At 46.8% G+C, this 27,372-nt stretch overlaps 2 protein-coding genes across 2 annotated transcripts in view; both read right to left on the reverse strand.

Moving 5' to 3' along the window:
- ADARB2 (adenosine deaminase RNA specific B2 (inactive)) overlaps positions 1-27,372 on the reverse strand; it is a 592,089-nt gene that overhangs the window by 355,423 nt on the left and 209,294 nt on the right. The gene's annotated exons all lie outside the window — the stretch shown is intronic.
- Positions 4,429-20,831, reverse strand: LOC736356 (uncharacterized). Its single transcript, XM_054660652.1, has one exon. The coding sequence runs from the start codon at positions 10,941-10,943 to the stop codon at positions 10,326-10,328; it is 618 nt and encodes a 205-aa protein (XP_054516627.1). The 5' UTR covers positions 10,944-20,831; the 3' UTR covers positions 4,429-10,325.

The following is a 27,372-nucleotide window of genomic DNA, read 5'->3' on the forward strand; positions in this document are numbered from 1 at the left end:
CACACAGCCCAGTTGTATCAGAAGCACTCAGGGAGCTTGGTAACTTGCAGAGTACTGGGCCCTACATGAGTCAGAGTCACTGGAGGTGGAACTCAAGAATCTGCATTAGAATGGCTCTTTCTCTCTCTTCCCCCACAACATGTACACAAACCAATTCATGTGTCTGTTTATTACCATTATCTTTAATTCAATTAAAAATGAAAAATAGCAAAAATCAATTTAGCAGAAAGCAATTCCACAGAGGGGCCCAATCAAAACAGCTCGAATATATTGCTCGCCAGTAGCCTGTTTTGATCCAAGGGTAAAATGTAAACTAGCCAGGGGAATTTATGGACTTCATGTCCTTCAGCCAATCCTCCATAAATATCATTTCTCCCCACTGGGCATTTCAGGAGGATTAGAAAACAGAATTCTTTTTTTCTTCACTGACAAGAACCTGGAGGGCAGAAATTCAGTGTCTCAACTAAGGACAAAGCCATTTGATTCATTAATCAACTGGGCAGAGGACAGGATTAAGGTTTTATTCTCTTCTTTCGAAGAACTCTGCCTGGCTGAAGGGTCACCACTGCACCCGGTACCAAAGTAGGTCCATGGATGTTACCTGTGGGAATAGCCTGGTGAGATATGAAATAAAAACTGCAATCGTGAGGAAACTTCCAGAACATTGAGGCTGATCACTGACCACCAGGTAAACTGGCAAGGAAGGATGCCACACAGTGTCCACCTGGGTGCCATCAAGAACGGACACAGTAGCTGTTGCTTTCACAGCGAAAGGAGGCTTCTGGTTCACCAGCCTCAGTGGGGGCCTGGCCCCTCCTGCACCTGCTGCCCCCAGCGGGGCTCTGTGATGCTACATCTCCCACAACTGTCCAGCCAGCCATGCTGAAGACCCCTTACTTCCTGGAGCATTTCTAATTTTAAATTTTGTGCACCCACACCAGGAAAGAAGGTTTAGTTCTGTACTCTGGAGAGGTATATGACCGTGTGCTCACAGGCAGACCCACACATCCTTGGTCTCTCAAGAGCAATAAAAGGTGCTTTTGCAAATTATAGGCCTCCTTCAAAATCCTGAGATTCCCAGCAAGGTTTTGGGTCACCCCTCCCAGGCTTGAATCAGTGACACGGCAACCCATGGAAGAAGCAATTCTACTAAATTTACTTGTGTTTGAAGAGGAGTTAAGCTGCAATAAAGGAACTGTCACCCGCTTGCAGGGGCCTCAGTCCTGCCTCTGTCAGGGCCTCTGGCCTGTGGATGGAAGTCTGAGAGGGTGTCACTTGGGTGCATGAGCTGGGCCTCAGGGTGAAGTCCAGGTTGTGTAGTTTAAAACATCCATTTTCTAACCTGTGTTACTTTAATCTTTATTTGTTTTCTCACAACACTTAGATGGAAAAAGAAACGGGATCATGTTGTCTGGTTATTGCATTAAAAATCTTTAAGCATGCAGGAAAGAATTATTTTTCAATAAATTTTGGTAAGATGTCTGCATTTCAGAGAGATCTTGGTAATAGCATGAGCATATGGTGCCATTTATTTTCTGTCACCGTCTTATTCATTTCCTTATTTTTTGTGGCAATCTAGCATATTATCTTAATTATGTTTTAAATAACTTTTGGAGAAAGCATTAAGGAATAGCAATGAGATTAACCCTAAACACACGTATCATATGCACATCCAAGGAAAAATCTAAAAGAATACAGCAGCTATCTCCACTATTTAGAGCTTTACTCAGTAAATTATTTTCCTCAAAATAACACATACATATTTAATTTTTAGGAAGAGAACCACGGATTATGCAATATCAGGCTTTCGTGAAGGGATTTTTTGTTGTTGTTGTTCAGTCTGTAGCCCAGGCTGGACTGCAGCTCATTTCAACTTCTGCCTCCCAGGCTCAAGCGATCCTCCTGGCTCAGCTTCCTGAGTAGCTAGGAAAACAGGCACACGCCACCATACCCAGCTATTTTTTTTTTTTTTTAGAGATGGGGTTTTGCCATGTTGCCCAGGCTGGTCTCATACTTCTGGTCTCCAGAGACCTCCTTGTGCCCCCAAAGACCTTGATAAGTCACAGGGAAGCACAAAAGCAGTCAATTCCCTTCCAGCCCCCCTTTTAGCACCTGTGAGCCCTTCACATTCACTGTATCATTTCCTTTATACAGCACGATATAGATCTTGGTCAGCAAACATTTTCCATAAAGGGCCGTGATATGGTTCTGATCTGTGTCCCCATCCACATCTCATGTTAAAATGTAATCCTCAGTGTTAGAGGTGGGGCTTGGTGGGAGGTGACTGGATCATGGAGGTGGATTTCTCATGAATGGTTTAGCACCATCCTCTTGGTGCTGACCTCGTGATAGTGAGTGAGCTCTGGCTAGATCTGGTCTCTAACAGTGTAGCCCTGCCCACTCCCCGCCCCCTTGCTCCTGCTCTGCCATGTGACATGCCTGCCCTGTCTTCATCTTCTGCCATGATTGGAAGCTTCCTGAGGCCTCCCCAGAAGTCAAGCAGATGCCAGCTTCACGCTTCTTGTACAGCCTGCAGAACCGTGAGCCATTTAAACCTCTTTTCTTTATACATGGCCCAATCTCAGGTATTTCTTGATAGCAATGCAAGAATGGCTTAATACAGGCCAGAGAGCAGGAGTTTTTGATCATTCAGCCTCTTTCCCAATCCTTCACTCTGCCAGTATTTCATGAAGCAGGCACAAATGACATGGAAGTGGCATGTTCAGTGAACTTGGATTCCATCGCTTGAACTGGCTCCTTCACTTCCATGCTGAGGTCCTGGATCTGCAGCTCCAACCCCCTTTAAATCCCTCAACATGGAGCCCATCGCTTCCAGCAGCAGCTCTCACACTGCGAGCTGGCATGCTCTGTCCCAGGCAACACTTGCACACCTTTCTTCACAGCCCACAAGCCAGTCCTACTGTGTTCTCCCATGAAGCCAACACTTTCATTTTTCCAACACTCAGCCCACCCCTTACTTTTTCCCCTCTTTAATGGGAAATAATGCATCTGGCGCTGGACATCTGAGTGTGTCTGAGTACACGTCTCATTGCAGACATGTGTGTACGCGGGCATTATGTAGCCAGCCCGGCCCTGTTAGGGGGTTTTACTGCAGACCCCTGACTCGGCTGGCTGTGCACTGCGTGGAGCCCCACGTGCGTGGGCCTGGACATTCACATGGAGCTCCTGCCGTGGTGGTGAAATATTGTGGACTGCTTGGCTGACTACACGGGTCAGTTGCTGCAAAAAGCCAGTCTGCAGGTAGGGCAGTCCAGGACCGTTTCGGTGACAAAAGGAGAAAAACAATGACCTTGAAGTAAAATTTGTATAAAGCTACATGTTTTTCAATATTTAAAAAATTGTTAAAAAGTATTCTTACTATTCATTTTTTGCTATGAATATACAAGGGGGTAGTTGTTGCCGGCTTCATGCTGTGCCTGGCACTCTTTTTTGAAATTGCTCTGGACTGAAATCCCTGAATCTGGGACCCAGGTTCTAGGAATGCAAACACACACATATGCGTGTGTGCGCACACACACGTACATATACACAGAGACACACACACGACACACACAGACACACATGCACATGCAATGCACACACACGCACACACACATGCACACATGATGCACACACAACACACAGACACAGCCATACATGCACGACACACAGACACATGCATACAGACACACACGGACACACACAGGACACACACACATGCACACACAGACACACACACGACATAGACACACACACATACAGACACACTGATACACACAACACACACATGCACACGCACAGGCACTGACACACACACAGAGACACACATGCACACACAGAAACACACACACCAACGACAAATCAACCTCACTGTGTGCCTTGCATTGCCCCATTTAACCCGCATCGTGCGTTGTTGGAAAGTGTGTATGTGATGATGATGCTGAGGAAGATGACAGCGCAGAGGGAAGACGGCACCTGCAAGGGACCAGAGGGGTTTTTTTTTTTTTTTTTGCAACAAATAACTCAGATGCCTGTTTTCCTTTCCAGGGAAGTTTTATGGTTGAGTTAGCTGTCTTAGGGAGACGAAATGATTTCCCTAAGGTGTCGTCTGACTCACATCCACACACATCTTCCCTCGGAAAACACTCGTTCTGCCTGAACTGAAACCAGTGTGTCTAGCCCTGAGCCAGTTAGCCTCACCATGCCCCAGCCAGGCGCGTCAGCTGCCTCCCCATACCCATGGTTCTGCCACTCCCGTCCCCACCGTGGCAGCCGCCTCCCCATGCCCATGGTTCCGCCACTCCCATCCCCACCGTGGCAGCCGCCTCCCCATGCCCGTGGTTCCGCCACTCCCATCCCCACCGTGGCAGCCGCCTCCCCATGCCCGTGGTTCCGCCACTCCCGTCCCCACCGTGGCAGCCGCCTCCCCATGCCCGTGGTTCCGCCACTCCCGTCCCCACCGTGGCAGCCGCCTCCCCATGCCCGTGGTTCCGCCACTCCCGTCCCCACCGTGGCAGCCGCCTCCCCATGCCCGTGGTTCTGCCACTCCTGTCCCCAACGTCTGCACTCCAGACATCTTCTTGAATTAGGAGGACTCCAAACCAGAAGCTCCATCGTGTTCTATTTCTGTGTGAGTGCGTGCGTGACATCTCACAAAAAAGTAATAAATAATCTTTCAATGTATACTTTTCCTTGACTTTTTCCATTCTTGGTATCAAAATCAGAGCACACTTTAATAATCACCTAATCGTTTCTGGTTGTTTCTCTTAAAATCTGATCATCTATGATCTGATTATTATTTTATCTGATAATCTATTATCAGATTTTAAGAGAAACAGTGCATGTGACTGTGTCTTTGGGAAGATGATGTGCATGTCACCTATTGGACTTTTTACTGTCTGTCATGACGGTCCTTTGGAATGGTTTTCAGGTAGAAATGAATAATATTATGGTATTGGTCAGGAAGAAATTTAATGACAACTGAATTTGTTTATAAAAGTTTGAATTTTGTCGTGCGGCTCATTTCAACTTCTCCTCCTGCAACCCTTCTGAAATAGAGAAATTCTGCCCATAATATTTATTATTTCTGGGGGGGAAATGCTAGAATGCCTAATGGAAGCTTCCAGATGATAAAAGTCACAGGTCTAGCAGGAAGCCCACAGGCCGTTCAATTCCCCCACTACGGTATTTGCATATTTGAGGCTCATGTTCCCAAGCTCCAGACACCAGCAAAACTGATTCCCCCGCTACATGTTCCCAAGCACCAGACACCTGCAAAACTCTGCAGCACATTTCTTTACACTTTTCTGTTAGTTTCAGCGACAGCCTGTCTAGGCATGCCCTTCTAGAAAGAAAACTGTAGTAATGCTAAGAACGGTAGCTCTATTTACTGAGGACCATGTGGGCTCCAGGCGTCCTGCCGACCCACTGTGCAGGGTCTCACGTGGCTGTCCACACAGCCCTGGGAGATGGAGATTCCTACTATGTTCATCTCGTAAAAGAGGAAAATTAAATGTAGGGGAGAAACTTGCTATAAGTACCCGCTGTGGACTGGCTGTGGGGTCCCCCAAATTCCTATGTTGGTACCCCAACCCCAAAGGGATGGTATTAGGAGGTGGAGACTTTGGGAGGTGATTGGGTCATGGGGTTGGGGCCCGGTGATGGGATCAGTGCCCTTCTAAGGAAAAACATGAGGGCCCTGGTTTCGTCCCTCTCCGATCCCTGTCATGTGAGGACGCAGTGAGCAGGTGGCCGGCTGCAGGTCGGAGGCCAGGATGTCAGGAGGCAGGTCTTCCCCACAATCCAGATCTGCTGCCTGGACAGTGGGCTCCCAGCCTGTGGCACTCAGGGACCAACGTCCACTGCCTAAGCCACCCAGCCTGTGCCCCGCTGCTATGGCTGCCCAAGACGGTGGCCGAGACAGAAGCACTTCTGAGTCCTAGGGTGTTACTCACTGATTCTTCCAGTGGCTGTCGAGTGACTTCCCTATAGGAGGGCAGAGCTGTGATCAATAAATACGGAAGCCAGGAAGACAGGAGTTGACGCTGCTACAGAGGAAGGAAACAGAGTGGGCTCAGATGTGCTGGCTGTAGAAGAGGAGCTCGTTCTAGGTGAGGGAAGCTCAGGAGGCCCTGGAGTCAGGAGGGAGCAAGACCAGACCCACTGGAGAGGCTGGCATGAGCCTTGGCACCGGACAGGAAGGCCGCACCTGCCCCCTTCACCAGGCTGCATCCGGAGCTCCCTGCTATCCACACACCCCAGCTTCTGCTCACACTGCTCTTCAAGGCCCCTCGTGAGCACACATGGCAGTCCCTTCTGAGTGCTTCCTTCACTACGTGAATCTGATGACTGCCTAGAGGGAAACGTGAGCTCCGTCTGGAGATGTTTACCCTCGACCAGGTGGCAGCTTTGAATGGCAGGGACTGGAATCTACCAGTGTAGCTCCTGTGTGGACACTGGCTCAGGACGGGAGACAGGCCGAGTTCCAATGTCTTCCAGGACTCGGTGGAGGGGCAGGGTGCTGTCTGAAGGGGTTTCACCCGCTTGTTGTGAATCCTAAGTGCCAGATGTCGGGTGTACAGTGACTTCATTAGGCATATGCAGCTTTCCTGGCACGTACACGGGGAGAACTGGAGGAGAAGAGCTGGGAGCAGCCAGCCCTCCCAGTCCTGGATTTGACCACGGTGCCCTTCTTGCCGTCTTCTCCAGGGTGGGACAGGCAGCGATGGCTCTTCCACTGGCCTCTGGGTCCTTCAGAACTAGTAACGTGGTCAGGGCTGTTCTTTAATTTTAGGGATGTCTGGTCCAAGGTTCCACAATTGACTGACTGTGTGATCTTGGGGAAACCTCACCTTTCTAAACCTCACAAGGGAGATCACACAATTCCCGAGTGGTGCGTTCATCAGGAAGGTCAAGTGAGGTCGCGCGTGAACGTGAATTATCCAGCAGCACACGGCCAGCGAGCCCTTGACACTGGTGTTGGCGTTGGATGAATAGGATGCGTTTGAGGGCCCCTTGGTGGTTGAGAGCCCTCACTGTCACCGACCTCCATCCGTCCCCAGGACAGGCATCTTGCAGAACCTCAATGGACGTCAGTGCTGTCCCCGCAGCTGGTGAAGACACACGCTGTGGTCAGAGGCTGCGTCTGGACCTCGGCTTGGCCAAGCTATGTGTGAGCATGAAGCTTGTTTCCTTCCCTCAAACATGGGGAGAACCCAGTAAACCTGCCTGGCAGAGTCGTTGGGAGACTCCCAGGAGGCCCTTGGAGTCACTTGCCTACATTATTGTTTTCACGCTGGCTTCTAAAGAAGTCGTGTTAGCTGGGCGCGGTGGCTCACGCCTGTCATCCCAGCACTTCGGGAGACCAAGGCCGGCTGATTGTCTGAGGTCAGGAGTTTGAGACCAGCCCAGCCAACATGGTGAAACCTGTCTCCACAGAAAGTACAAAAATTAGCCGGATGTGGTGGTGGGCACCTGTATTTCCAGCTCCTCAGGAGGCTGAGGTGGGAGAATCGCTTGAATCCGGGAGGTGGAGGTTGCAGTGAGCTGAGATCACACCACTGCACTCCAGCCTGGGTGACAGAGCGAGACTCCATCTCAAAATAAATAAAGAAGGAAAGAAGTCGTGCTTATTCTGTCAGTCCCTAAGAAATCAACCTTGATTTTAGTAGACACTGGAAGGCTGCAGAGCTCCTGAAAGCCCAGCCGTGAACCCAGGCTCTGCAGAGGCCTTTCCTTCTCCTCTGGCTTCAGGTGAGAAGTCGTCTGGCCCAGCGGTCCCTGGGCCTCAGCATGAAGGCTGGGGAGCTAAGCGAGGAGTTTGGTGCCTTTCTTGAAGAGGAGTCTATGAATAGATCCTATTTTGTAGCATCTGGGAGGAGCCGGTCCATCTATAAAAACCTCGATAATCGTGCCTCGTTTCCCGCTTTCACTGCGTTCCATGCCCTCGGTGATTAGCGTGTTTTTCAGACTAACAGCAACAGTATGTTGAACCGAATGCCACCTCCTGGGTAAAATGATCAATCTCTTTGACTTCTGCAGTAAACACGTTCCATCGGGGGGTCACTAATATGCTTTTATGACCTCACTGTCGGAGATGATACCATTACCAAGCTTGATAAACCATTCTTCAGAGGCTTGCTTTTAATTTTATTTTTTATGCAATCATGGGGACTATAACCAATAAATTTAGCTCGATGCTTTCTCACTATTAACTAATTCTGAAGAAGCCCTCGGGGGTTCGTCAGGCACAAATCCTTCAAAGAATTTGTACAGGATATTGGAAATGATATTCACCCGGGGACAGAGGTTTAAGCCCGAGCTGCTACTGTTTTCTTTGCCATTAGAGTTACAACTTGGCTAAATGTCATTTAGTCAAAATGCTGGATTCTGCAGGATTTGCAGATAGGCTTGACTATTTGTCTTTAATAAATTCATTGACTCACAGAAGAGGTATTAGATTATTTGTTTGAGAAAAGGATGTGTAAGTGGCACCAGACTGCTGATGTGCAGTTTCTCATTAGGTCCGTGCAGGCTCAAAAGTGCTCAAATCCAAATTAAGCTCCAGAGCCTTTTTGGAAAACATTGTAACAGCTGCAAAATGGAAAGGGGAATTCAGATGAGAGCCTGGCTAGGGATCTTATCTTAAAGGGGCATCAGCTAAAGCCATGTCTGTGGTACAAAACCATGGGCCTGGCTATTTTCTTCTTTCTTTATGTCAAGGAGGGAGCTTCTTAAAATTATGCTTTAATGCTTGCATTGCTTCTGAGGTTCTGACGTCTTAAAATCCCATTTGCTTCCCTTTCTTTCTCTTTCTCTTTCTTTCTTTTCTTTCTTCTTTCTTTTTTCTCTTTCTTTCTTTTCTTTCTCTCTCTCTCTCTCCCTCCCTCTCTCTCTCTCTCTCTTTCTTTCTTTCAACAAGATCTCGCTCTGTTGCCCAGGCTGGAGTGCAGTGGCACAATCTCGGCTCACTGCAGCCTTGAGCTCCTGGGCTCAAGTGATTCTCCTGTCTCAGCTTCATGAGTAGCTGGAATGACAGCTGCGTGCCATGATATTCAGCAAATTTTTTGACATTTCTTTAGAGTTGGGGTCTCACTATGTTGCCCAGGCTTGTCTCGAACTCCTGAGCTCAAGCAATCCTCCCTCCTCAGCATCCCAAAGTGTTGGGATGACAAGGGTAAGCCACTGTGCAGGCACCAGAAGTGATTTCTGGCTGTTGTTTTCAACCACTGAGGACACCTATTGCCGAATGATTATTTTCAAACCAAAGCTAAAATTTGAAAGGTGTCTTAAACTAACTGTGGGAATCATTTCTTGGTTGAATTTCATATGCATACATCTATCTGGAGACCTTGGAGATGAAGGATAGAATCAATGACACCTTAGAGTCCTTTGTGATTCTGTCGTAATTATCGTAATTACTGTGAATCTCAGACTAATGACTCCCCCACCCCCTACAGTCCCTTCTTCACTGGAATCTAGCCTAAAGCCAGGCTAGAACACTGAAAGCTTTTGCCACAAAACCAGTAATCATCAAATACCATTATAGATGGAACTCTCAATTCCAAAGCTCTCTCTGTCTCTCTCTCTTTCTTTCTTGACGCTGTCACCCAGGCTGGAGTGCACTGGAATGATCATGGCTCACTGCAGCCTCAACCTTCTGGCTCGAGTGATCCTACCACCTCAGCCTCCTGAGTAGCTGGGACTATAGGTGCATGCTACCATGTCCGGCTAATTTTTAAAATTATTTTGTAGAGATGGGGTTTTGCCACATGGGCCAGGCTGGTCTTGAACTCCTGGGCTCAAGCCTTGGCCTCCTAAAATGCTGGGATTACAGATGTGGCCACCGGGCCTGGCTCCTGTTCTATTGCTTGTTTTGATCCATTTATTTTTGTGCTGCTGGGGTGGGTGGGCGTATCGGGTGGATGCACTTATAATATTGTTAAAAGCTAAGGTGAAGTGCTATGTTCAACGGATAGATTATGTATCAGAATGCCTTTTTTGTTAAAGCAATACATATTTATTGAACACCTACCCCATGGTGGGCTTTGATCTCATGCCTGGAATTCAACAGTAAACAGAACAGGGGGACTCTCTTTCTTCAGGTAGCTCCTATTCCAGTGAGGGGAGACATGTGTGGGCTGTGCCAAGGGGAGAGAAGTTACATGGAGAACAGAAAAGCAACGTCAACGAGGTAGGGATTCCTGTGGAATGGGGGGTGGGGGCAGTGTCCACATTTGATGCTACATCTGTGAGCCCGGTCTGAAAGGAGTGAAGAATCAGCCGAGGAAGAATTGGCTGAGCACACATATGAGCCATTAATGCCACTACACTGGATACCAAGACATGGAGCTATCTACACTGGATACCAAGATCTTGATGGTGTCTACACTGGACACCAAGACGTCGATACTGTCCACACTAGATACCAAGACTTTGATACTGTCTACACTGGATACCAAGACATGGATGCTGTCTATACTGGATATCAAGACATGGATGCTGTCTACACTGCATACCAAGATGTTAATGCTGTCTACACTGGACACCAAGACGTCAATGCTGTCTACACTGGACACTAAGACATCAATGCTGTCTACATTAGATACCAAGACTTTGATACTGTCTACACTGGATACCAAGACATGGATGCTGTCTACACTGGATACCAAGAAGTTTATGCTGTCTACACTAGATACCAAGACTTTGATGCTGTCTACATTGGATACTAAGACATGGATGCTGTCTACATTGGATACCAAGAGGTCGATGCTGTCTACACTGGATGTCAAGACTTGGATGCTGTCTACACTGTATACCAAGATGTTGATGCTGTCTACACTGGACACCAAGACGTCAATGCTGTCTACACTGGACACCAAGACATCGATGCTGTCCACACTAGATACCAAGACTTTGATACTGTCTACACTGGATACCAACATATGGATGGTGTCTACACTGCATACCAAGGTGTTGATGCTGTCTACACTGGACACCAAGACGTTGATGCTTCTACACTGGATACTAAGATGTCAATGCTGTCTACACTGGATACCAAGACATTGATGCTGCTATGCTGGATACCAAGATGCTGATACTGTCTACACTGGATACCAAGATGCTGATACTGCTACACTGGATACCAATACATCAATTAAGTCTACACTGGATACCAAGACTTTGATGCTGTCTACACTGGATACCAAGATGGGTGTTTCACGTTGGCCATCTAATTCTCAAAGCAACAGAATGAGGTCAGTATCATCATATGCATTTCCTAGATGAGAAGCCTGAAGTCCAAAGAGTGGAAGCTATTTCCAAATAAATCCAAGTCTCATGACATGGAGAAGAGCTGGGATGCAAATCCAAGAGCACATGATTCTGAAGCAAATTATTTCCCTCCAAGTTTCTGCTCTCATTGCCAGACAACACCTTCTCAGGGGTCATAGCTTCAGCCACAAGCAAGGTGTGTGGACATTGGAAGAGTTGGTTGTCCCCCAGGGATGTGGAGCAGGTGCTCTTACGTGTCCCAGTGAGATGCAGGAGCTGTGTGCTGATCTTGTCATGCCAGGGACACATCCGGAGTCTGTGCTGGGCTCACCCCACGTCTGCCACCAGCCTTTCGCACAGCAGGAAATCAACAAGGACTTGGTAAAGACAATGGGCTCTGCCAAGCTGCTTACTTTAAAGTTCACCTGACACATTTACACTCAGGGAGAGTGACGATGTCTGGAGAGCGAACGTGAAGAATGAAGACTACAGCTGATGACATTGCATACTGAAAATCTGCCAAGACAGTAGATTCTAGTGCTCCTACCACATCCACACTGAATGGTAACTTTGGAAGGTGATGGGCATGTTGATTTGTTTGACTGTAGTGTTCATTTCACTATTTGTATGTATATCAAAACATCATGTTGTACACCTTAGATATATACAATAACAGTAAATAAAAAAATTACCAGAATGTTCACTAGTTCCAAGAATCCTATGTTAATCTTGAGCTGCCAGAAACCCATAGCCCATACACTAATGACAAAGCGTAACTAGAAACGCTCCTCGAAGACCCTCAGTGACAAGGCTGGCTATGACGGGATGACCGCCACCATCAGGCCTGTTTCCTGAAGCCGGCAGCGCCCTGCAGCCGACCCTGGCAGGAGGGCACTCCGGAGTGTGTGGCTAGCGACACGGCCGTCCTCCGTGGCTCAGGATCCTCTTCTCGCCTGTGTGGAGTTCGTGGCTCTGTTCTGGCTCCGGTGCTCCCACCATGGTTCTAGCCAGGAGTCTCTCATGATGGAGCGTGCTGGGAAGGGCTACTTTGGGGTGGAATTATCCAGACACACGGCAGTGCTGGGGTTCCAGGGCAGCCCTGAGGAGAGGGGCAGGGGTTCTGCAACCCCTCCGCCCAGGTGCATGCTCAGAAGCTCAGCGCCTGTGTGGAGGGACTCAGTGTCAGGAACAACCAGGGATTTGCTGGAGAAGGAGAAGCTCTGGGCCGGTAGAGTTGGATCACAGCTAATCATGCTGGCTTGAAGTGATAGCCGGTGAATGCTTGTCTATCACCTTTCTGGCGCCTCTTACTGTTCAACTCTCCATTTTCTGAGCTGTTTACCCTGTTCTATCTAAAACACTTAAATTTGTTCTAAATGAAGCTGTGTATAAACAAAATAACAAAAATACAGCCGGGGGCAATGGCTCATGCTTGTAATCCCAGCATTGTGGGATGCTGAGGCAGGAGGATCACTTGAGCTCAGGAGTTAGAGACCAGTCTGGGCAACATAGCGAGACCTTGTCTCTACTAAAAACAAACAAAAAATTAGCCAGGCAAATCGCTTGAGCCTGTGAGATCGAGGCAGCAGTGAGCTAGATAGCTCTCTGCACTCCAGAGTTGGGTGACAGTGTGAGACGCTGTCTCAATATATATATGTATATTATATAAAATAACAAAAATACATAAATATATAAAAATATACCTGATATTGCTGATACAGAGGACTCCTGAATGTTCAGAAGGACGGCTCTGATGCTTTGGGACAGTAGTCGGGGAATCAGTAAATCACACACTTCCACGGCCCTCAATTTCAGGGTAACAGCCATCAGTTCTCCACTGCTTCTCAATTATTTGAACAATAAATGAATTTTGAATTTTAATGTTTCTCAGTGACCATGTGGTACTGAGTATGTTTTTTGATGCCCATTATCTGGGATATATTTTCCTCCTCCCTCCTCCCTCAGTGGGGCTCGTTTCTGGCTGCCCCCACACAGTCTGATAGAACTTGGTTCCCTCCAGATGTGTCCAGATCTGGGATGTCCTGCAGAGCGGCCCCTGGCCTCCTATGGCCTTGGAGTGCTTGAAGTGTGGCTGCCGAGACAGAGGAACTGAATTTTAAGTTGTATTTAATTTTGATTGAATTAGAGTTGTCACCTGTGGCAGATGGCTACTGCACTGGACCGCCACCCAAGAAGCTTAAAATCCCAGGACACTCAAATGTGGGTGGGTTTTGTGTTGTGAGAACAAGAAATCCTTTATGAAGAGGTTTTTACACCTTGCCAAGTACATGGAAAATTATGCAATTTGGCCACGTTGCAGGATGGAGTGGAGCCCTCTCTGCTCACGGCAAGACCAGCAGTGGAGCGTAGGGTTTGAGCACTCTGTGAATTCTCGTCATGACCACAGTAGAGAAAGAACACAGAAAAGGGGCGAAAGAGACAGTAAAATGGAAAGGCACATGGTGAACAGGCGTTTACACTGGAAGGCCTTTGTTTTATAGCTGAAAACGAAATCTACTGGCCAAGTTCAATTTAAATTTTAGCTGGAGGCTTTGCAGAAGACCTGTTGCAGCAGCGATAGTGCAACATCATTAACAAAAAAAGAACAAAATTGGAGAGGAAAACTATGGAATAGCCAGGAAGCAGACTGAATGTCAGCCTCAATGAGGCCAGAAGAAGCCTCAACGAGGCCACAGCAGCACAGAGCAGGGGCAGGCGGGCACACGGTGTGGCTTGTGCCTGGATCCCCCACTGGGAACCTGGTGCCCGTTGGCTGGTGCACTGGGCCCTGACCCCCTGAGCCGACAGAGTCCAGGTGAGCACAGCATGTCTGTTTCCAGGTGGGAAACCCTCTGCCTGGCTGCCGCCGTGACCCAGTAGATCTGAGATCACAACCATTACAGCTTTCTGGGTGATGAGGGGGACATTCACACTGCAGAAGAGTAAGGACATCCCAGCAAGGTCATCCTGCAGCCAAGACCCAGGTCATTTCTGGAGAAGCTGAAGGCGTGGGAAAACCCGCCAGTCTTGGGAGGCTCCCCAGGCCCCAGAGTGACCCCGTTCTTGGAGCACTGGTCCTTTGTCCCCACAGTGAGAGGGTGGACACCATCGCCTTCCACAGCTGTGCTGACACCTGCCCACCCACCCCTCAGCCAGAGTCACTCAGGTGGCCAAGGAAAAAGTAACTTCAGATCCCAAAGTGTTTCTTCCAGGCCCAGAAGGTGCAGGAAGCGGCCAGCCACTGATTGCCCAGCTGGCACCTGCAGCAATGATGCTATTCTCACTCAGCCGATTTGTGAGCAGATTTTTCTGATTCTTTGATTCTTCTTTGTGAGATTTAAGGAAAGCCTATGTGACAGTGCCTCTCCAAATTCTTGCTGTATGCTCATGTCAACACGGAGTGTGCAGTGCTAAGATGTCTTCCACGCCTGGGCTTTGCCTCCATATCTGTGGGCAGGAGATCTGAGCCAGTGCCAGATGTGGACAAAACTCAAGTCAGAGCCCAGAGGACGGCTCTACTGTCAATCAGACCAGGGGTGCCCTGACCACACCCTCTTCCCAGAGGACGGCCCTGCTGTGATACAGACCGGGGTGCTCTGACCCTCTAGCAGGCTCAAGGCCGGCCTCATTGCGGGCTGACCTTCCTTCCTCATGTCCTGCAGCTGCGTCCCTTACCCCAAATAAACCACCTTCCCTCCATCCTGACTCGAGGCCCTCTCCCTTCCCAGGACAATGGAGGCCGGCAGGTGAGCTCTGACAGGTGTGTTTAACAACCATGGGTGCAACAGAGGCGGCTTTCCCTGCTCCCTTTCCCTCCTTTCCCGAGGTGGAGCTGGATTCAGAGCTTCCCACCTGCTTGTGACCAGCGTGCATTCTCGACATACACGCTTCAGACCAAATGTCTGCTTGTTCACCTGTGCGGGCTCTGTGCGGGCTGCTGTGTGCTGTGCGGGCTGCTGTGTGCTGTGCGGGCTGCTCTGTGCTTGGGAAAATGAAGGTTGGCATGATTTCCTGCGGCAATGCCATCCCGTTTTATGCCTTAATGAGGGCTAGAAAGAAAACATTTTCCTCGAGCTGCATGCGAATATCGCCCAAAGTGCAGCTCCCCGCGGAGGCCTCGTGCACCCTTCCAACTGTGATGCGACAGAGATGAGGGAAAATGAGTTAAAGTATGAGGATAATCGGTAAAGTGACACAAAAAGGTTGCAAATGGCCTCACTTGAAGCGTTTGTATTTTAAAGGTCTCAGGCAACGACAGCGCATGGAAGTTGGCTGGGTAGTTTATTCTAGACACGTGTGTTTGTGACTCAGCCTTTCACGTGCTGGGTTTTAGGAGTCATTATTCATCTGAAGTAGCAGAAAAGGGATGGCGTTTCCCCCACGCCGGCCAGTCCTTTCCCAGTTTTTCATCCGAGCACTTGCTGTGGGAGGAACATTTGATCCCAGCGGTCGTGGCGTCAGGCCGCCTGCTCACTGGAGGGAGGATTTCCATTAGAAAATTTCAAATTCAAAGTTGGAGGCAGCTGCACCGAGAGTGTGAGAGATAATGTCACTCAGACGTGGCCCCTGAAAGTAACTCTTGCATCGTGCCTTCCTTTTTTGGAAAAGGGCACTACCGTATGTGCTTAAATGGTGAATTGGACAGGAAGTGATTCAAATTCATTTTTTTCTCCTTCAGATCATTTAGGCAAATTAATATCCAATAGCACATATTTCTTGTCCTTCTTTATATTCTCACTAAAAGCAAAGCAAGGTAGAGACATCCTGGAATGCTGTAATCTTCTCTGGGGTAAAAGCAATTATGGAAACTGGTATTATCAGGAAAAAAGCTCTACTAGGTAGTAAGCCTAGAATTCCACTTGGAGGTTCAGTAAGTCAGCTCTTGATAGGCTGGGAAAGGATGGGAAAACATGCTCTCTTTCGTATATTGGAACTTAAGTTTTTAAATTTCCTCTTTCCTTTTCTTATTTTCCTGGTCTGCCCCCACCAATGCCCACCAAGTGAATTTGCTAATGCCATGTGTCACCTCGCTTAATAATGAGGATTTTGTCAGAATACTTGCACACGCCGCTTTCTGGGACACCGTCCCAAGGTGGGGTGGACCCAGCAACTGTGGGAGTCCATTTTCATGAAGAATCCTGAAAAGAGCCTGCCCTGAGAATCACGAGATGGGATTTTGTCTTCGGTCGTATGATCAGCTAGCCAGGAAGTTACTTAATTTTACTAGTCTCTGCTTCCTCCTGTGAATCCCCAGGATAGGCACTCTGTGAGGAAAGGGGTTCCCGAGCCACCCTTTCCCCGCAGCTTAGCCCCAAAGCACGGGACAGAGCCTTTGCATGGCAGGCGCTCACTAAAGATTCCTTGAGTGAATGAAAGGGGGCAAAATTCACATTCCTATCAGTCCCACATCACTCTGAAATAGGCCTTCTTAGTGGGGAGGTAAAAAGAATTTAAGCATAGAAAGACAGATGAGACAAAACAGGCGATATTTGTTACTTTGTATGTGAGAGGCCAACCCGTTAGAAAAGCAAGTGCTCCAGCAGCGAGAGCGATGGATCCGAAACTCCCCGATCAGATCAGAAGATACTGTGTTGGCCGCATGAGCTTCGGTCTCAGCCCTCTAAGTAGAAGCAGTGAAGTCAGAAAAAGTGAACTCAGAGCTGATCCACTCTACCACGTTCTCACGCCAGAACCCCCTGGATGACCTGTTCAATTCCCACACAAGCGATGACTTCTAGAGTTTCCAGGTGAATGCTCCCAATTTCCCTTCACATCTGTACCTGTTTGCCTCGGAATGCATCTGCTTCATCTGTGGAAACGTAGCCTGTGAGGACGGAGCTCTGCACTCCAAGCTCCTGGAAACAATAACGTCCCTGGACCTCCCCGAGGGGTGTCAGATGGAGCCTTCCATGTAACATCTGCATGTAGTGTTGTCATACGCCTGCATTCCGTGTAATGTCTGCATGTGATGTTGTCATACGCCTGCATTCCGTGTAATGTCTGCATGTGGTGTTGTCATATGCCTGCATTCCGTGTAATGTCTGCATGTGGTGTGGTCATACGCTTGCATTCCGTGTAATGTCTGCATGTGGTGTGGTCATACGCCTGCATTCCGTGTAATGTCTGCATGTGGTGTGGTCATATGCCTGCATTCCATGTAACGTCTGCACGTGGTATTGTCATACACATGCATTCCGTGTAACATGTGCGTGTGGTATTGCCATATGCTTGTATTCCGTGTAAAGTCTGTACACAGTGTGGTCATATGCATTCATTCCGTGTAATGTCTGCATGTGATATTGTCATACGCATGCATTCCATGTAACGTCTGCATGTGGTGTGGTCATATGCCTGCATTCCATGTAATGTCTGCACGTGGTATGGTCATACACACGCATTCCGTGTAATGTGTGCATGTGGTATTGCCATATGCATGTATTCCGTGTAACGTCTGTACACGGTGTGGTCATACGCATTCATTCCGTGTAATGTCTGCATGTGATATTGTCATACACATGCATTCCATGTAACGTCTGCATGTGGTGTGGTCATACGCCTATATTCCATGTAACGTCTGCATGTGGTATTGTCATATGCATGTATTCTGTGTAACGTCTGTACATGGTGTGGTCATACGCATGCATTCCATGTAACGTCTGCACGTGGTGTGGTCATATGCCTGCATTCCATGTAACGTCTGCACGTGGTATGGTCATACACACGCATTCCGTGTAATGTGTGCATGTGATATTGCCATATGCATGTATTCCATGTAACGTCTGTACACGGTGTGGTCATATGCATTCATTCCGTGTAATGTCTGCATGTGATATTGTCATACGCATGCATTCCATGTAACGTCTGCATGTGGTGTGGTCATACGCCTATATTCCATGTAACGTCTGCATGTGGTGTGGTCATACACATGCATTCCATGTAACATCTGCATGTGGTATTGTCATATGCATGTATTCCATGTAACGTCTGTACATGGTGTGGTCATACACATTCATTCCGTGTAATGTCTGCATGTGATATTGTCATACGCATGCATTCCATGTAACGTCTGCACGTGGTATGGTCATACACACGCATTCCGTGTAACATCTGCATGTGGTATTGTCATATGCATGTATTCCGTGTAACGTCTGTACATGGTGTGGTCATACGCATGCATTCTGTATAACGGCTGCAGGTGGTGTGGTCATATGCATGCATTTGTGTAGTGTCTGTATGTTGGTATTGTCATATGAATGCATTCTGTGTAACATCCACATGTGGTGTCATATGCTTGCATCGTAGGGGCCTACTTTTGTGTCTGAGGAGCTCCCTGAAGGACCCTGCAGCTGGGCCAGCAGAGAGCCATCATCCCCGGTGCCCTACTGTGGCTCAGGTGGTGTGGAAGGGAGGTGTGGTGCTCTCTGTCAGCCCTGGGCCCTACCTTTGGGTCCGTTTGACTTCTCTGTTGCTGTGATGCCCATATTATCAGAACATGAAAAAGTCATGCCACTCAGGATTTGGGACTGGCCATGGCACAGTTAGAAAAACCAATGGCCTGAGGGTTTTTCACCCTGCATCATGGATCTTGTAACTCTTACCTCCCTTCGCCCTGCATGGATCTTGTAACTCTTACCTCCCTTTGCCCTGCATGGATCTTGTAACTCTTACCTCCCTCTGATTCCTTGAAACAGTAACCATAGAGTATTCAAATAATTGCCATGTAGGCTGCCTTCCGCCAACTGGAAATGTCTTTTCAGAAGCTCACACACCCTGGGCAAATCCTTTCCTCTAGAATGAGTCCCTTGCTGTCCCTACCTGGGAATTCCACTCCAGAAGAGGCTCTACTGAGCACTTGGGAGAAGCTCGCATTGGCATATTTGCTAGTGTTTTCCATAAAACCAAAACGTTTAAGTAGAATAAATATCCAACAAAAACTAAATTAAGTGTATCCATACACAGGAGCATATGCGGTTTTAACTTGGTAGCACATTTGCTTACAGATTTTCATATAATACATTGTTAGGTTAAAAATCCAGTTTCTGACTGAACCATATGCATCATATGACCCTGTTTTTGTAATAAAACTGCATTTATATTTACAGTTTGCAAATGTCTATATATGTATGTGTATAAAAATATATCTGGAAGGACACAAACCAAAATTGAAGAAGCACTTATATCTGGCTGGTGGGGTTATGAGTGACTTTTCACTTTCAGTTTTAATATCTGTCTGAATTCTCTAGACTTTTACCATGGCCATACTTTATATTTTTTAAAACACACACATGAAAAGCTAAACTTAGGGAAGAAAGAACAATGGGTCAGACTTTCCCATCTGACATCTGATGATAACTAAATCATTTAGGCCAATTAATTAATAGATGTAGGGAACATTTGCTAATCACCAAACTTGCATTACTTTTTGACATTTCAATACAAAGTGGCAAGAACCACATTGCTTAGTTTGTCTGCTGTTTGGCCAAAATGGCGAGACTAAAAATCTGAGTTAAGGTCATTCTGCATGAATTTTTGGCTAATATATATCACCTCCTATGATAAGAAAATTATGGAAAAATTACTTCACACATTTCCTGGGTGGTGGGCACTGAGGCTTCTCAGAGAACACTATTTTCTACACATGTTGATATCAAATGATATTTGAATATTTACTACATATATAGCATTGAGATGCAAGCTTTTCAGATGGTTCCTGGACCTTTTCCACTTCTGAGAATAAGACCTCGATTTACGCAGAAATGTTTAATTTGACAGAATACATATCAGAAACGTCAAATGGGTTAGTCTAGGTCCAGCCCCACTGTCATCCTGAAGTTTTCTTCTTTGAGTTCAGGACCACTTGGAATAGACCCTGAGGCTGCCCTTCGGGGACTCGGAATTAATACTCCCATGTGCTCAGCAAGTACAGGCGGCCCGGAGTCGGGTGAGGTGGCTGTAAAAACTCTGTATTAGTCGTAGAAACTGCATGTTTAAAAGCTGCCACAAGTTCTGTTTATGACAGGCATGGCATTACCCCCCCCCAACCATAGATGAGTTGGGTCCCAGGCATCTCGGGTGACAATAGAATGTAGTGGTTAAAAGCAAGTATTTGAAGCCCAATGGACTCAGGTGTGGATTCGGACTCAGCTCCTAACCACCTGTACTGTCTTAGACATTTAAAACCTCGCTTCAGTCTTTTATATACATATTCCCTATGTAAACCAAAAATAACATTCTAAGGCCCCCTAAGCTTCTGAATGCACTTCCTCCCCAGCCAGGGCTCTTTTAAAATTTAACCTGAGAGACTGTTTGAGGCAATGTTGGGAAGTGGGGGTCAGACATGCCTCATGATGCCTCTCCGGCATTAACAGCAACACAGACCTTAAGTCTGATAAGAAACATTTACAGCCTCTTCTCTCTGAAGCCTGCTACCTGGAGGCTTCATCTGCATGATAAAACTTCTATCTCCACCAACTCTTATTGCAACCCAGATGTTTCTTTCTGTTGATTCCAGGACTTTGGACAAATTCAACCAATTGTCAAACAGAAAATGCTTAAATCTATCTATAAGCTGGAAGTGCACCCCCCATCCACCCCCCACTACCCCCAACCCCTTCCCTGCTTCAAATTTTTCCACCTTTCTGGACCAAATCAATGTATTTCTTAAATGTATTTGATTGAAGTCTCATAGCTCCCTAGAATATATAAAACCAAGCTGCGCCCCGACCACCTTGGACACATGTTCTCAGGATCTCCTGAGGGCTGTGTCGTGGGCCGGGTCACCCATATTTGGCTCGGAATAAGTCTCTTCAAATATTTTACAGAGTTGGACTCTTTTCATTGACACTTAGTTAAACATGTCTACTCCACAAGATTGTTACGAAAAATGAAAGGAATTTCTGATAACCACACAATTGTCAGGAGCAAGGGAAACATTCTGTGAATGGTAATCATCATTATTTTAGTGTTGAGACACTGCCTTTGTGATATTGTCAGAGTTGCTAAAATACATGGCTACCTCTCAGTTCTCAGACAGCCTCACGTTTGAAGTAGCTACTAGTAACAGAGGTTGTCTTCGTATAACCAGATAGACAGGGATCAGAGACAATTGATCTCTGGCCTCAGAAACTATAGGAATCTGAGAGAAAAAGCCACAGGACACTGCCTCTAAGAGGGGGAGGTGGAAGGCAGGAAAATTCGCTGTGGGGTGTCTGATGCCTGAGAGTCAGAGGGCGGTAAAACAAAGGGTGGCTGAAGGCCTTTCCTGCAAACCAGAAACCAGTGTCCCCAGCTAGCCATGGTATAAACCCCGACTCCCAGGAAGGTCCAGGCCCAGATGCCACCTTCTGTCTGTGATGAGGACGAGGACAACGTCTCCACTTTTGCATGCTCCAGCTCCTTCTGTCACTCAGTGTGTGTGTCAGGTGGTCCAGTATGTACTAGGGACTCTTACAGACGCATGCCAACCCTACACATGTCCCTCTTCTCAGCAATCATTCCTCTCCTTCTTCCTTTGCCCGTTTATACGTTAGTTATTGAACTCGTGGATCTTAGCCCCATTTTTCAGTAGCCTCTAAAGACTGTTGCACTTCTACTTCTCAGAATACTTCCGAGGTCCTCAGAGGACAGCGTGCCTGCAGCTCAGGCCAGGCCCCTTCATGCTGGGCTCCAAGCTCACCATGGCTCCTAACCAGACACCTTGTTTGTGCCGCTCCAGTCCCCATGGCAGGAGCGACTCCTCTCTCTCACCAGTGCAAGGATCACGATGTTATTGCTTATAAAGCCCTTAAGCTCTCTTTCAGGTGAGTTTCAAATCGTTATCTCCTTACACCAAGCAGACAGATGTGAGTCCGCTGCTTGGTGACATCATCCTCTTGTTAGAAGAGCACTGACTCACGTTTCTATAGCAAATTGATAACACTATGTGACAAATCCAAAATCGACAACGGCTATTTCTTAGCTTTAGGTTTTATTTTTCTTCAGAGAGAAACAAGTATGGCAAATATCTATGAATTTCTGTTTAATCTGATGACAAATTAATTAATAATGATAACAAATGGTTATCTACTTAGATATGTAACGTAGGCATTGGAAGTAATATTTTATCCTAACATTAGAACCAAGATTTTGTGTAAGTGCAAAGAGGACATAGTCTCCACCCCACTGTGTTACAGATCAGGAAGTTGGAGGTGGCTCGGTTACAGGGTTAAGTTACATGCACGTCACACAGCCCTGAGCCGGGGAAACCAAGAACAAAGCCCCTATGCTTGCTGGGCCATCCCACCCCCTCACATTAGATTTGCTTAAAGAACCTGCCAGAGGCTTCGTCTGGAATAGCACCTCAGTCTCATTCATCTCTATCACGAGTTTCCGCATTTTGACAATGAGCCTGTTCCAACATTTCAGATTCTCCACTCATCATTAAAATAACTTTATTCCAACCTTGCAGCTTCCAAATTAATACCGACTCTTTCCTTATCAGAAACAAGCAATGATTTAGAGTATCACTGAAATAAAATCACAATGTTTTACCTTGAGGCTTAATTCTCTCTAAAATCTAGTCAGATGCTCCCCATCCCAGTTTCACCATTATATCAGCACAACTCTTGAACATTGCATTTTCTAATCTGTCATCCTTTTAATCTCCTATTTTATAAATGCTCTTTTCTGTATAAATGGCCTGCATATTATAAACAGTATTGAATAGCTTGTTTCTTTCTCTAATCAACCTGATCTGTCTACTCAATATCCACCCATGCATCCATCCATCCATCCATCCATCCATCTACTCATTCATTCACCTATTCATTTTTTAATTAATCATTTCATTAATTTATTCAGCACTTACTATATTCTAGACAGTATCCTGGGGATATGAAGATAGGTAGATAGATAGATAGATAGATAGATAGATAGATAGATAGATGGATTAGAGAGAGAGAGAATAGATGATAGGTAGATAATTCTTTGTCACTATCTTTAAGGTACACAAAATTTTGTAGGAGAGTCTGAGACATACAAACTTCTTATAATACAATGAATGTATTTGGTGCAATAGAGCAAAAATAGGGTCAGGACTTTACGACTACTAAGCCTCACAGGTGTTTTGATGCCTATGGAATCACCACATATAAGTCCCACTAATTCAGTCGCCATTTGTGACTAATGTGTCCAATATTCAGTAGGAAAGATATAAAAGAAAATAATTAGAGTTCCTTAATATCTCTTTGGTCCACCAGCAGGCATCCATGTTTGTGATCTTCTGGGCAATTTTCAGACCTGCTGGCATCACAAGTTCCTCCAACCAGACTTGGATAATGGGTCAATCAGCAAGAAGCACTTTTCCTGAGCCCAAGTTCTAAAACCTCCACAGCAACAGCCCTAATGAAAAATGTAGTATCTCCCACTTCTCCTTTCTATTGCCTTTTTGTTTGGTTTTCACAGGAATCTATTTCTGAGTGTTTGCTGTAGGCAGACACTTTCCTCATCTCCACCTTTGATTACGAGAACAGCATAGCCCGGTGGCTGCCCGGGGGGAGAGGTGGTGGGCAGGGTCAGAGTGCACACGTGCGTGTGTTCATGTGTACTGTGTACAGGTGCTGTGGGGGTCCAGGAACTGCTGGCTATCACAGTGAGCGGTGACACAAAGGCCTGTAATTTTATGTTGAAAATAATATTTCCAGCCTAGAACTTGCAGTCTGGCTGGAATGAAATACACAGAAAATAGTCAGGATAGTCCAATCTATGTCTGAGCCTCCAGATTTAAAGATAATTTATATCCACAAATACATACTGCTATGTCTTTTTACCTTTCCATTTTCAGAGCTAGCTGCCAATTTAAGTAAGCATCCTTGCTTTAGTTAAGGGCTTTAGTAATAAAATAATAATAACTTCACGAACAGGAAGAGATTCTATAAATCCTGAGTTTCACGCCAGGAAACCACCCCAGAAAACACTTTTTGTACTAATAACTGTAAAAAAAGGTCAGGTACCTGACTTAAATAATTGCTTTCCTTTGTGTATGTTTGGGGGAGGAGGAATTTCTGGTTCTACTTGTAACACGTGCATATGAGGTTACACAAAGATTTCTTTCCTGGAAAACTGGAAATAAGCATAATCAAAACTGTAAAATGATAAAATACTGGTGCAATTATTTTCTTCAGGAATCTCACAATTTCATCTGCGGGAGTGGATCTGAAATCTAAAATCTGAAAACATTTATTTCACTTTATGATTCTTTTTATTCCACATTCTTCTCTAATTTTTTCCTTGACTGAAACATCGGTATCTCTGTTTCTCGTGGTCTCTCTTCGCCTCAGCCGTGCAGTTCTGTGGGTATCTAGGGGGCCTTTTCAGTTCAAAGTACATCAGCAGCCCGACGCTGGTGGTCCACGTTTTCCTGTCGGCTCTGTGGGTTGCATCTGTGTCCTGTTACGTCGGAGGGGTTGTATGTGCGTCCTGAGAGGGAGACCGCCTGGGAAGACAGGGTGGCTTGCAGAAGACGCCCACCATTTGCACAGAGCTAGCCGAGGCAGCTGGCCTGTGTGTGTGCATGCGTGTGCGCGCATGTATGGGTGTGTATGTGTACGCTCATGTGCGTGTGTGTTTATGTGTGTGTATGTGCATGTATGTGAGCATGTACGTGTGTGCGCACGTGTATGTTCATGTGCTTGCGTGTGTGCGCATGTCTGCGTGCGTTTATGTGCGTGTATGTGCATGTGTGTGTGAGCGTGTATGCTCATGTGCACGTGTGTCTGTGTGTGAGCGTGTATGGGTGTGTGTGCGTGTATGCTTATGTACGTGTGTGTGTGCATATATGTGCATGTGCATGTATGCATGTGTTTGTGTGTGTGTGTGTATGCATGCATGTGCATCTGTGTTGAGGGGGTGTTGCTCAGGAAGCGAGGGACAGGGCATATCCTAGGTAGAGACAGCTTCCTGGGGAAAGCCTTGTTCTAAGGCAGCAGGGCGGTCTCGCACTTGCGCGGCTGCTCCTGGGATTTGGAAAGGACACAGATGGGAAGTTGGAGAGATGGCCTGGGGCAGGTGGGGTAGGTGGGGCAGGTGGCGCAGATGGGGCAGTCATTAACGAGCATGCCTGGAACCCCATCCCTAGTCTTGTAGAGGAGGCAAGGAGCTGTCCAACTGTCTCTTAAGAGTGGCACAGTCAGTGCTATGGTTTGGAGGTTTGTCCCCTCCAGATCTCATGTTGAAACGTGATCCCCAGTGTTGGAGGTGGGGCCTGGTGGAGGATGCTGGGGTCGGGGGTGGATCCCTCACGAGTATCTTGGTGCTGTCCTCCTGGTCATGAATGAGTTCTTGCTCTGTGCGTTGCAGTGAGAGCTGATTGGTAGGAAGAGCCTGGCCCCTCCCACCGCCTCTCCCACCACGTGATCTCTGCACAGGCTGCTCCCCTCCCCATCGGCCACGAGTGAAGCTTCCTGAGGCCTCACCAGATGCAGATGCTGGTGCCACGCTTCCTGTACAGCCTGCAGAGCCATGGCTGCACAAACCTTTCTTCCTCATAAATCACCCAGCCTCGGGTGTTCCTTTCTAGCAACACACACGGACTGAGCCGGATGACTTGAAGCAGCTGTTCCCGCCTCCTCCTGGCACCTCTCTGACTCACGCACTTGGTGCGTGGAGGGGTCGTGAGCGGGCACAGGCAGCCACTTCGCTGCTTGCCTCATCAGCCCCACAGTTCCCCACAGGTGAGTCCTGGCATAGAAACATCCCCTGCATCTTAATTTGCATTTGTTAATAATTATGTGAAATAGAGAAAATAACTTATTTGTGCACAGCTCTGACTTCCAAACGAAACCACTCCAGCTTTTTGGAAGCTTCCGCATTTGGGGATGATATTAACCAAGTGACCACAGACGAGAGAGGCACTGCCCTTCTCTTTAACCCAGAAACTGGTCAGGAGCCTGAGGAGAATGACAAAGGGAAAGAATTCTTACAGGAACTTCTCCCTCCGCGTCCCTCAGTTTAAAACTACGGTGCTCGCCACAGAATCTCACTTCCAATTCCTTGAGGAGAACTGCTTCTTGTACTTATCGCATCCTCATTTACGATATGACTCTGCTAGTATTTTAAATACATGTCTAGCGTTCCTTATAGAGACATTCTCATCCCCACATAGATCGGTGGTTATGAGGGAGTTTTCTTTCCTATGCCTAGGATTCTGTTTTGATGATTTTTACGGGGTTTGCTTACAGTAGTAACTCAGCAAACTGCTTGATGATATTTAAAAACTTCTTCCTCCTTGATTTTCATTTTAAATCAAGCAAACACAATAATCCACAAAAACTAAATTAAAATCAATGCCCTTAACATGACTGGCAAGAAGAATGCTGTTTCTGTTGTAAAAAGACTTGCTATACATAACAGGATGATTAGAAAGACTTGCTGTAAAAAGACTTGATATACATAACAGGATGATATACATAACAGGATGATTAGAAAGTTAAAACTATAATATTGTGAGATGCTATTTGGTTTGGTAAGACGGGGGTCAGATAGTCTATCAGAATAATTTTCTTCCGTTTGATCACACATCTCATCAGAGGAGCAGGAGAGCCGTCCAGCGTGAGATATTTGAAGGGGTGTTGACAAGAACATCAGATAGACGACAGGGGAGAGGGGCCCAGCTGCACGGGGAGAAGCCAATGAGGGATGGGTCTTTGCTGTCATCAACATTCACAAATCTATCATTCTGGATGCACAAATTAAAATTATTCACTAAGCAAGAATGCCATTGAACTGAACGTTATAAAAATCCTGGAGTAAGTAGAAAAATGCCAGGCTGATATATCTGTGCAGTAAGAGGCATATAATCCTGCCTCCATCAATAACAGCCCCCACACTTTATGGACTCTCCTCTTGGCGGTGGCTGTGAATAACCCGAATGCATGCGCAGCCTCTCGACAAACTCGTGTCCGCGGCTGTGGGCTACGTTCTCGCCAATGGCTGTGTCTTCGGCCAACACACCTGAGCTTACTGCATTAATGTTACTGTGCGATACAGCAGCTCCGCGCCTCCTGTGAGTGCCCGTGTTCACTTCCTAAACTGCTGGTCTACCCAGATTTTTAAAGGGACATATCA

The sequence above is a fragment of the Pan troglodytes genome, chromosome 8 (assembly GCF_028858775.2).
Source record: "Pan troglodytes isolate AG18354 chromosome 8, NHGRI_mPanTro3-v2.0_pri, whole genome shotgun sequence".
NCBI lineage: Eukaryota > Metazoa > Chordata > Mammalia > Primates > Hominidae > Pan > Pan troglodytes.

Coding starts and splice junctions, on each gene's coding strand:
- LOC736356 (XM_054660652.1), bottom strand. CDS start 10,943: ATGTTGGTATCCAGTGTAGACAGTATCAAAGTCTTGGTATCTAGTGTG.